Below are 12500 nucleotides of genomic sequence, written 5' to 3' on the forward strand. Positions count from 1 at the left end.
CATCCCTATTTTATATCTTTCATAATCTTTTAAGGTTCCTTATTTAAATACAAGTTATAAATAATATATCAAAATTAAGAATAAACTGCTTTTTTTTTTACTTTTTATCATTATTATTTTACTTTAACTTCATATTGTTAATAAGCAAGAAATTCAACTAAAAACTTCAGTGACAGGTCTCATCCAGTTTTAACCAACTACAGTTAGGATAATGATATTTAAAAACAAATACTGCAGCAAACGTGTTAAACAACATCCCCACTAATTAGTAAACAGAGTAGTTTAAATACTATTCAGTTACAATTTAAAGTAATCACCAAGAAACATTAAATTTTTTTTTCAAACTACTGAACCCCATAAATTGGAAGGCTGAATAGTTGTTTAATTTACTTCATAAAGAATATAAGTAAAAATGAGTGTTTTGAAAAGTAATTCTTTTATTGTTAAAAACTGCATTTGTTACACGGTCCTAAAGGTGACTGACTTACTTGAAAAAAAGAACTAAAAATTTAATTTAATTTTATCTCTTATACCTTTTAAATTTATTTTTAGCAGTAATCTCATCAAATTACTTAGAATAATTTTTTTATACATAATAATACATGAAAAAACTCTTACTTTAGATGTTTGGAACTGATTTCCAAAATATCTGAACTATTTTCTGGGAGTAGCATAATAGTTAATTTGAACACGTCATATAGAAGATATTGGCTTGAATGGATGAAGCCAATTTCTGTAGATTACTAAGGTTAACAAATTCTGGATGATGTTTTCCTGCAAGTGGTATGTTTATAATTGAGTATAACCTTATTAATTGAAAATAATGAGGTTTAAAATGAAACCTAAATTTAAAAATGAAAGAAAAAAGCAAAAACTCCCTAAAGAACAGTCAAAACATATATATTATCAACAAAAGTATCTAATATTTTATTAAGAGGAAACAATGATGTTTGTAAATATTATACCAATAAAAATATTTTATTTTACTACAATAATTATTCAAATCAGACTTCTACTATTGCTGAAATAAGGATCCTTGGTCACTATAAAGTGGGGTTATTTAGGGAAGACGGTGTTATATGAACTATTTTTCCTGATAATATAAAAAATAAATTTTTAGGTATTTAGATAATTTTTAATAAAAATTTGGAGGATACTGAAAAAATGCCTCTGTAAATCTTTGTGAATGGAAAAATGAAAGTTTAAGTATCAAATATTGCATTAAACTAGTAGAATATTTTTTAGGATTTCATTCATTAACTGTATATTTTATTGCACATCTTCCACAACACATTTTGTGTTGTTATTGTAATTGAATTATAAAAAATAGTTGTAATCAACTTGATCTGGACTTATTGCGGCCTACGGCAATAAATTCCTATCACTGATAAAATACAAATTCCTTATCACTTTGGTAGTTTTACAGTTGCACTGCAGGTAATGTAATCATATAAGGTGGACATACACTAAGAAGTGAAATATATAATGTAAGTACTTAACTATACTTACTTAAATCTATACAGAAAAAGGATTGTCTTATTACAGCCCCAATTTTTATATATTTTAAATCTTGTTACAGAAAATGTATTTAAATATTAATGAAAAAATTAATATTAAAAAATAATATCATCTAGAATTGAAGTCCTTTTATATGAATACATTCCACTTACCCTAAATTTAAACGTATTATAATATATAATACGTTCTTTTATAAACATTTACAATATGTACAATTCATTCACAATTAAAAATATTTTTGGGAATATGTAAATTTATCTTAATCGAATTCAGGAACTTTTTATTGTATATAAAATTAAATAAATAACACATGAACAGTCTTTCTTTGGTAATGACAAATAAGTCTATAAAAATTATTTTATTAATAAAAGTAGTTATTCATCGATTAGTCTAGCCCATGGATGTTTCACTCTTCCGTATTGTATATCAGTCAGTGCGTTTAATGTTCTATACCAAACTGCATTTGTATCTTCTGTTACTGTAGGAATTTCAATATTTTCACCTTCATAATGAATTAAATTAACTGGACATACAAGGCAAGCTGTTCCTGTACCAAAAACCTCCAATAACTGTAACAGAAATATTAATAATAAATCAGACATTCATCTAGATACCAATCTCATTTTTATATTGTGTAAGGCACTCAAAAGAATTGGCAAAATATATTTTTCATCGGCTTTTTTTTGTAAATAAATCATCAGATTTTCTTCCTTAATTTGATGTAAAATATATTATTATTGAATATGTAAAATCTAATGTAAACATTTGTTTTTTTTGTCTTCAGTCATTTGGTTTGATGTAGCTCTCCATGATTCCCTATTTAGTCTTTCATTTCAGTATAGCCCCTAAATCCTACATCCCTAACAATCTGTTTTAAATATTCCAAATGTTTCTTACCTGCACAATTTTTTCCTTCTACCTGTCCCTCCAATATTAAAGTGACTATTCCAGAATGCCTTAATATGTGGCTTACAAGTCTGTCTCTTGTTTTAACTATATTTTTCCAAATGCTTCTTTCTTCATCAATTTGCCGCAACACCTCTTCATTTGTAACTTTGTCTGCTCATCTGATTTTTAACACTCTTCTGCACTGCATTTCAAAAGCTTTTAATCTTTTCTTCTCAGGTACTCTGATCGTCCAAGTTTCACTTCCATATAAAGCTACGCTGCAAACATATACTTTCAAAAAATGCTTTCTTGATGTTTAAATTCATTTTTGATGTAAACAAATTATATTTCTGACTGAAGGTTCGTAAAAATTTAGGCCTTCTTTATTTTTTTTTTTGCAAATTGAGGAGATGGATGGAATAAGAGCAAAACTGCAAAAAGTTAGTTGTTAGAAAATTACATTTGAAAGTTTGTCAATGTTAATTTTCCAAACCAGATCTCATTAAGATATTTTTAATTATATTAAACGCATCTTTACATTTTTCAATAAATTTTATTAAATTTATTTTTGTTGTAATATATTAAATACTGCCCTTTTAATACATAGGCCATGAGGAATGAATAATACTAATTAAATGCATGCAAAAATAATTTATATATATTAAAATTGACACAAAGAAAAAAAAGAATATTATAATATTATTTATATTAATATTTTAATACTTATTATATTTTCTTTAAAATTCTTGTGATATATATGGGAGCAATGATATCAAGTTTTTACTTCTGGAAGAATCAATTCCGCATTTTTTAAATTTGATGTTAATTTAAGAACGAGGATACTGAAAAAAAGCCTCTGTAAATGAAGTCCATGTGACTTTGTAAGTAGGTCTTATAATGTAATGTCCAATAGCACAACTCATAATGATATTTTTCTGGACAAAACATTAAAAGAATTTTAAAACACAGTTTTGAACATGGATGATCAATTTTTTAATAATTCTACTGGATGGATAACTTTAAAATTATAAGGAAAACTGTGGCATTCATAAATAATATCATTTTTGTTATATAATAAATAATATGATATATAATAATGTATAATTATAAAATAAAAATTATTATAACACATTTTTGTTGATTTTCAATCGCTTCAACCTTTTTTATATTTTTTGAGAATATAACCCAAGGAGAGGTCAAAAATACAAAAGGAGTGACCTCATACCAGATATAAGATGTCAATCTGCAATGAGAACTGTTTTGATAGCAAAGATAAAAAAAAAATGACTAATATTTTATTCAGACTGCAAAAGGTGTCTGAAAATAAAACTGTTTTCTGGAATTTATTTTTTTCATACATTAATTTGGAGATGCAATCATAAATCATTCAACATATAACATATTCATTCTTTTTGCCTTTTATTTCCAGATATATAATTGCTATTGTCATTATGGCAGCACACATTAAAAAACACATAGCCAAAAGAGGTGTTTGTAAAACTGGCAATTTACATTAACTAGTAAAGTGGTCTATTCTGCACAAAATCAAACTCCAAAACAAGTACTGTAAAACCATTTTTAAACTGTTTTAAAATATTATTTTTTAAACGGCAAGGGGTTGAAAGATTGGTGGAGGAATATAGGAAGAACAACATGGAGCAAGAAATTCTTACTAGTGTAAGATTGTAAGTGAGGAGTGAGAAAATGTAGTTTCATTTATATATCCAATCCCTTTTTTAAATTAGAATGATTTAAAAAAATTCTAACCTGAATCTTCAATTTGAAGAGTGAAAAAATTGTTATGTTATACTACTTACTCTATTTTCTTTGTACAGTCTCAAAACTTCAGGCATTGTAATTATCCTTTCTGTTACTTTATATTCATTCCATTCTTGTGATAACTGTATAGCAGATAACCTTGTAATTCCAGGCAATATTAAACCACTTAATGATGGTGTGACCATTTCTTTTTCTAAGTAACATGAAAAAAACAGAGTAAAGATTAAATAACATGTTTTATAAAATGGAAAAAAAATTATAACAAGAAATGAAAGATTTCATGCAAAAACAGCAACAAAAATAAATTCACGAGTCACAAATTAATTGTTTACATTTTTAATATTTATGTGAAGTATAATTACACATGGCAGCAAAATACAAACAAAAGGAAATGTAAAAAGCAATTAGAGTAAAGAATGAAACTGTAAATTAAATTTAAGGTTACTTGATAACAGTTTTAAAATGATGTGGAGAACAGAAGAGTTTTATAAACTCCATGGAAATATAGCAAATTTCATTTTAAAACTAGTATATTGACAATAGTTTGAATACTATTACGATCAAATTTAAACTAATTCATCAAGAATCTTTGAAAGTAAATATTTTTTCAAACTCCTGAACCCCATAACTGGGAAGACTGAAAATTTGTTTGATATACTCCAAAAAAAGTTTAAGTAAAGATTTTGAATAATTATTTTGAATAATATTTTTTTTATTGTTGAAAACTGCATGTGTTAAATGACCTTAAAGACAACTTACTTAAAAAAAATAAACTAAAAATAGCTTTACTTCTTTAACCTTTTTAATTTATTTTTAAGTCAATTTCCCCAAATTACTTATGAACTGTAATATACATGAAAAAATTCAAAATAGAAAAGTTTTAAAACATGATATGTAATAAATTCATGTGAATTTGAACTCGGCTACGTAGGTATTAAGGATCTTTCATTATATGTAGGACTTCTACTGATAACATCAATTCAGTGAAAAATAAGAAATGATTTTTAGAAGAAACATTAACTAATTTAGAAGATGATGTTAATGAAAGTTTGAAGAAAATAATAGATAAAAAAGCAAGTGCTTAGCTATATCATCAAATATCTCAAGCGAGCATCAAACTGAATATTTTATAGTTCAGTTGAATACTTCCAGACGGTATATAATTCTAGGAAATAGTGAAATTGTTACAACTTATGTATCTGGTCATGGCTGGCTCTAATTTCATGAGGAAGCTTTTTCTTTAATTTACGTTGCAGCATGTATTCCAGCTAGACACTGTTGATGAGTAATTTGCTGTTCTAATCTGGCTGATACTCTGGTCCCTTGTGCGTCTCAGAGTATTCTGGTGGTATACCTTATTGTCAGTGTCTTTTTGGCTGTAGGTCGTGTGTGTACCTTCCGATAGTATCGAGGTTTTTCTGATTTTAAGGCTGTATCAACTAACAGCGCATTTTAAATTAGACTCAGCATCTGTAGCTTTGCTACGGTGTGATTGGCGTGGATTTGTACGACGTTTACTCGCCTCAACGCGGCGAAAGGGTGGCAACGACTGCTGGTTGTTAGTCCCCGTGACAGAAAAGAGGCTTTGCCTCTTAGTCCTTCTGCGCTCTTGTCAGAGCGGGGGCCGTAATCAGTGGTTCATTGTTGTACTCTAGTACTACAATCAATCGTTCCAGTAGCGGCGAAGAGGTACGTAGCGTGACAGGAGAACGTAAGGGTCTCCAGCTGCCCGTACTCGCTGCGGGCAGTCGTCACATCGTGGGCTTGCCCAAATCAGTTATAGGAGACAGCGAGAATTTTAGAATCCAGTTCTTTCAGGGAAACTTCGGCCATGTCGGAGTTTCAAGTAGTTAAGCAGTCCAGGCGGAAGAGGAAACCAGCACCGGTGCCATCGACTAGCTCCTCAGAGGACGAGGTCAGCGAAGCGATGGACACAGGGGCACCCACCCAGGTGCGGTCCTCCCCTGTAGTCGAGGCGTTCAAGAATTCTAAGGGCAGACCTGGTAGTTCTGCCCAGCTGTTGAAAGTAGTCCAGGAGGACCTGGACTACTTGGTAGACTTTCTGTCACTTCCAGGCGGGTTCAGCTCGGGAGTGAAGAAGACAATTCTCCCCCGGCTGGGTAAGCTGAGGGAAGCTTTTGTGGCGGTGAGTGAGGGTTTCGAGGCCTTGGCCTCCAAGCCCCAAGAGGTCAAGGCTCCCAAAGTGGTCGTTCAGGCCCCGGCGCAGCCCAGGCGCTACGCCGAGGTACTGAAGACCAAGTGTGAGGCCAGCAAAGCGGCGAAAAAGCCAGGTTATCTTCGTGAACAAGGCGGAGGGCTCCAAAGCCACGAGTCAAGATCTGAAGCGCAATTTCCGGGAAGCCCTTCTTGGCGACCTGAATCGGCTTAGAATTCGAGACATTAGGGAGACCAGCAAGGGCTTAGTCGTCGTTGCGGACAATAAGGAGACAGCTCAAGTCATCAAGGGCTCTCCAGCGGTGCGGAAGCTTGAGGTCAAGGTGGACCCCAAGCGATTGAGGAAGCCCCGTGTCATTATATATGACATCGAGCGGAGTCTCTCCGATGAGGAGGTTCTGTCTCTCATTCGAGAGCAGAACACTGATTTGGATGCGGCCACGTTCAAAGAGCAGTGTAGGTTAGTCTTTAAGAATGGAAAGCGTGATGCCCCTCGGTATCACGGTGTGTTCGAATTAGGTGCTGGTCTCCACCAGAAGTTTTTGTCCCAGGGTAGGGTTTTTGTTGATTTTGCCTCTTGCCGCGTCAAGGAATACCTTGATGTGCAGAGGTGCTTTAAATGTTGTAGGTTTGGCCACAGGGCCAAGTTCTGTAAATATGCGTCGGTCTGCGCGCATTGTGGTGAAGAGGGCCACAAGCGTGAGGATTGTCCGCAAAAGAAGGAGGCTCCGGTCTGCGTGAACTGCAAGCGGTTACGCAGAAATCATAGGCACTCTATCAACAGTAGGGAGTGTGGTAGCTATTTAAGAACGGTTGAGGTCTACTTCAACTCGCTCGATGGTTAGGTTCGGTCAACTCAATGCCCAGGGTGCCTATGCAGTCCAAGTCGAGTTAGGTAACGTCGTTGAAAACCGGAGCCTCGATGTTTTACTTCTTCAGCACCCGTATGTTGTCAAGGGTGACCTGCCAGGTTTTTCAGGCTGGAATAAGTTCCATGTTGGTGTTAGTAAATCCGCCGTTCTGTGCAGGAAGTCTATTGATAGTGTTTTTATACGGCAGGCCTCTGACACGCATCATGTCGTTGTTAAGCTTGCTGTGGATGGTTTCGACCTAGTTGTGGTTAGTTCGTACTTTCAGTACAGAGATCCCACTTAATTACATTTGGAAAGATGGGATAGAATTATCAGGCTGGTAGCGGGTCGTCCTATTCTTATAGGTGTTGATGCGAATGCAAAATCGCTTCTTTGGCACAGTGGGATCACAGACGACGGCGGAGAATTGCTAGAAGGCTTCATCGCGCAGCATCGAGTAGAAGTGTTTAATGTCGCCGGCGAGTCGGCAACGTTCGCCGGCGCTGTGGGATTGCGGAGGACCTTCCTTGGTACCAACATTGATGTTACCATAGGCAAGGATATCCCAGGTAGGATTCAGAACTGGTCTGTAGTCGATGATTGCGAAAGCGACCATCGGCTCATAGTTTTTGAGTGGTTAGGTGGGCTTCGCGATGTCTTTAGGGCGGACGTCCCTGTTCAGCAGGGGCGCTTCTTGCACAGGCGGGCGGATTGGCCCAAGTTTTCGAACATTCTTGCGGCCAGGATGCGGGTGTTCACTCGTACCCTGGACGAGGTCCCATTAGATAACCTGGCAGAGAATTTCTCTTCTGCGGTGGTTGAAGCCGCAGAACTCTCAATCCCCCGAAGTACGGGTCGAGAGAGAATAGCTGGTTGGTGGTCTCGGGACTTGACTGTGGTAAAACAAGCCGTGGGCCGACTCAGGAGAGCCGCACAACGTGCGCGTGATCCTGACCGGCGCGAGGCCTTGTTTGCGGAGTACCGTCAGAAAAGGAACGAGTATTTTCATAGAATTAGGACTTCTAAACGAGATTCCTGGCGCTCTTTTGTCCAAGAGCAAGGGAATAAAGAACCTTGGGGAGTTGTTTATCGTGTGCTTGGTCACAAACACAAAAAGGACAATCTTCTGTCGGCTCTCTCGACCCGGGACGGCGTGGTTGTTGAGAAAGATCGTGTTCTATCTCTTCTGATGGACGATCTGCTCTCCGATGATACGGAAGTTGGTGAGACCTCGTATCACCGGAGAGTTCGAGCGGCGGTTGTAAGTTTCACTACTCTGTGTCTTTGGAGATAACTGAGGCGGAGGTCCGCCAGGTAATCTGTAGCCTTGCTAGGAACAAAGCCCCCGGATATGATGGTATCACGGTGGAGCTCCTTGTTCGCACCCTGCCTGTAGTTCTTGGCCCGTTGACTAGGGTGTTCAATAGGTGTTTATTTGCCGGGTATTTCCCGGCTTGCTGGAAGCGTGGAATTTTGAAGCTGTTGTTCAAAGGACCCCACCGTTAGTTCTTCTTACCGTCCTCTGACGCTCTTACCAGTTGTTGGAAAAATTTTCGGGAAGGTACTTTACCTCCGCATTAATAGTAAGCTCACTTTGAATCACATGCTGATGGACGACCAGTATGGCTTTAGACCCGGTAAGAGTACAGAGGATGCGATTCTTAGGGTCCTGGATCTGGCTTCAGGCAGTGGGTGCAAGTCTGTACTCGGTGTCTTCTTGGACATATCCGGGGCATTTGATAACTTGTGGTGGCCCTCTGCCTTGTTTCAATTGCAGAAGCGTGGTTGCACGCAGGAAGAAATTAGGACTCTCTCGAGTTATTTCAGCGAAAGAACTGTTGTCCTTCGTGACGGCAGTTCGCAAGTAGGAAAGACCCTGTCAAAAGGATGTCCACAGGGCAGTGTATTAGGTTCACTCGACTGGACCATCGAGTTTGACTCTCTCATGCGGCTGCGCTTGCCTGGTGGCTGTCACGTCGTGGCTTATGCCGACGATGGGCTGCTGCTGGTTGAGGGTAATTCGCGTGCTGAGATCGAGCTTAGAGCGGCACAGGCATGTAAGGTTTTGCGGTTGTGGAGTCTTCAGCATAAGATGGTTTTCAGTGCGGAGAAAACCACTATGATGTTTTTGAAGGGCCGTTTAGCTGCAACTCGCCATCCGCGGGTTGTGATGGACAGTCGTTCTATTAGGTATGTCACTCTTCAGAAGTATCTGGGTGTTATCCTTGATGAGAGGCTTCTCTTCAAGGAGCACCTTCAGTATGTGGCGAAGAGGCAGTTGATGCTTTCTTCGGCGTCCGTAGAGTGGTCCATCCCGATTGGGGGTTGAATTTCCGTACCATGCGAATTCTTTATAAAGGCGTCTGTGAGGCCATTATGTTGTACGCTGCGCCCGTCTGGGCTCATCGTTTACAACACCAATGCTATAGGGACATTATTTTACGAGCCCAGCGTCTTCTTCTGTTAGCGGTTGTCAGTGGTTACAGGACTGTCTCGCGAGAGGCAGTGACTGTGATCGCAGGCATCAAACCTGCGGATATTTCGGCTACGGAACGTAGCCAGCGGTATGTTGCTAGGAAGGATGGCCTTCTTACTTCTGGGCTATGCGTGAGATCGAAGACCAAGGTTTCGACTCTTGGCAAGATAGGTGGAACACTTCTCTAACAAGTCGTTATACGCATGGTATATTCCCCGATGTTAGAGAGTTGCGAGCGATTGGCTGGGTATCCCCCAATCGGCATACCACTCAGTTCCTCTCAGGACATGGTGCGTTTAGGGACAAATTGGCTAAGTTTAGGTTGGTTGATTCCGGCTTCTGTCCGGACTGTAGGGTCGATGACACTGTGGACCATGTCCTCTACATATGTCCCCGGTACGAAGCTGAACGTACCAGAGTTACTAGGGAACTCGAGAGAGTAAACTCTGTTTTGGATCTACGAATCAACTGGAGGAATCGTAGAGAGTGGAAAATAGTTGCTGACTTCCTTCGCTTCCTCGCCCTGAGCAGGACCGCCGAAGGGATCTAGTAGGTGATAGGAACCTGGGTGGCTAGGGACCGACTGGGCAGTTGACTGGCCGAAGGTAGGCGCTTAGGCAGCGTGCCTCGGTTAGATGTATTGGTGGTATGCGTTGAATCAGGCTGTCGGCGGAGTTGCGGCCGTTGTCGGCGGGCGGGAGTATTCTTGCCCGGTGGGTGCGGTTGCGCTCCGACGAGGGCATTAATGAGCTAATGACACTGTCGGTGGGGCTTCCCTGGGTGCTGCTTTGGTGGTATGCAGGAGAGTCTTGGCGGCGGTTGCGAAAGATGGTGAATGTCACGCGGGACTCCGCGATGGCGCTGTGCGGGAGTAGGCGTTGATTCTCCTCTCCCGGGCAGACCGCAACGGAGTCAGATAGAAACTCATTTAGAGTATTAAGCGGGGTTCTTAAGGAACTAGGTCTAAATTTCGATGTACAAACTTTAGTGGGAAGTTTATTGTTGAGGTTGTTAGTGCGGATCTGAGACATTCAGAAAGTGGTTCTTAATAGTAGGATCTAGGCGCGGGGTCTTCTTTCCGCGGTTAGGTTTCCTAGCTTAGTTCTTGAGGGCGACGTGGTAGCTGCAGGTGTCCGTTGTCTTCATTCTGAAGGCATAAACATGTAAATCTATCTGGGGGTGAATTTTTACCGATGTAGATGTCCCTTGGGGCATCTGCATCGGTGGCATCTCTGCGGGGCCTGAACTGTAAGCTGTGGTGCGCAATCAGTTTGAGGGCGAGAAGAAGTCCTCCGTTAAAGCCACTGCTGCCTAGGAACGGAGGGGGTGGTGTAGCAACCGGACACGCTACGAGGTGGGATCTTCTCCCCTCGGGGGGGAATCAAGATGTTCTAATCTGGCTGATTTGAGGTGTTCAATGTCGCCGGCGAGTCGGCAACCTTCGCCGGCGCGGTGGGATTGCGGAGGACCTTCCTTGGTACCAACATTGATGTTACCATAGGCCAGGATATTCCTGGTAGCATTCAGAACTGGTCTGTAGTCGATGATTGCGAAAGCGACCATCGGCTCATAGTTTTTGATTGGATAGGTGGACTGCGCGATGTATTTAGGGCGTTCGCCCCTGTTCAGCATGGGTCTTCTCTCCTCAGTGGGGGGGGGGGGGAATCGAGATGTTCTAATCTGGGTTTTTCAAGGAACGGGGGGGGGGGCAGCGACCGGAACGTCACTAGGTGGGTGTCTTCACCTACGGGGTTGGGAGTTGGGATGTTCTAATCAGGGTAAAAATTCCCAATCTCTCAAGTGAATTTGGGGTTAAGTGGCATTAACTCTAAGGTTAAAGGCTAAGGTAAAATGAATGTAATGAACCCACCAGGTTGTTCTAGTGGTGAAACACATCTTCCCAAATCAGCTGATTTGGAAGTTGAGAGTTCCAGCATTCAAGTCCTAGTAAAGGCACTTACTTTTATACGAATTTGAATACTAGATCATGGATACCGGTGTTCTTTGGTGGTTTGGGTTTCAATTAACCACACATCTCAGGAATAGTCGAACTGAGACTGTACAAGACTCCACTTCACCTACACTCATAAATATCATCCTTATTCATTCTCTGAAGTAATACCTGAACGGTAATTATCAGAGGCTAAACAGGAAAAAAAGGGAATGTAATGAGATTGATTTTCTGTTGCCTGGAGAGAGCCTTCAGTTTTCAGGCGGGGTCATTGTCAAATAATAAATACTGCAGTTCCTCCAATAGGTTATCCTTTCTTCATCACCTATCCATTTTTCTTATTCTTATCCTTTCTTTCCCATTATCAATGATCTCTAGGAATCAATATTCACTATGAGCTGCTCTGTCAGGTCGAACAATTGTATGTAATCTCTACTGTCAATAATTGGAAAGATTATGGCAAGAAATTGAGATTAAGGAACCAGAATTGATGATCAATAGGAAAGGTGTTGTTTCCATAACTATAATGTCAGATCCCAAACATTTCTGGTGACCTTTTGAAAACTGAGAGAGCTTGACCAGGAAGTCTTGATGCATCTTCAGTATAGTCCTGATTTTGCACTGACAGACTACTATTTGTCTCAGTCTCCCAGAACTCTCCTAATGATATAAAGTTGGCTTCAAAAGAGGCCGGGGGAAATCACTTATCACAGTTTTCCATCCAGAAAGCACAGAATTTCTAGTGACGACAGGATTATGATTTTACCTCAAAAATTACCAAGTATATTGATCAAAATGACACATATTTGGTTTAATAAATTTTATTTTAAATATAAAAAACCTAGTTTTACTTTTGCAAAAT

General features: G+C 39.2%; 1 protein-coding gene across 2 annotated transcripts in view; it reads right to left on the reverse strand.

Moving 5' to 3' along the window:
• Nucleotides 1-1781: 1781 nt before the first annotated feature.
• The window catches only part of Bcat (Branched chain amino acid transaminase), a 61074-nt gene continuing 50355 nt past the window's right edge, over nt 1782-12500 (reverse strand). For both annotated transcript variants that reach the window (XM_075378998.1, XM_075378997.1), the window contains exons 7-8: nt 4224-4378; nt 1782-2087 (exon numbers count right to left, since the gene is read on the reverse strand). In XM_075378998.1, the coding sequence (XP_075235113.1) occupies nt 1893-2087; nt 4224-4378 (350 nt within the window). In that variant the 3' untranslated portion in view covers nt 1782-1892. The remainder of the gene's footprint in view (nt 2088-4223; nt 4379-12500) is intronic.

The sequence above is a fragment of the Lycorma delicatula genome, chromosome 11 (genome assembly GCF_047948215.1).
Source record: "Lycorma delicatula isolate Av1 chromosome 11, ASM4794821v1, whole genome shotgun sequence".
NCBI classification, from domain to species: domain Eukaryota; kingdom Metazoa; phylum Arthropoda; class Insecta; order Hemiptera; family Fulgoridae; genus Lycorma; species Lycorma delicatula.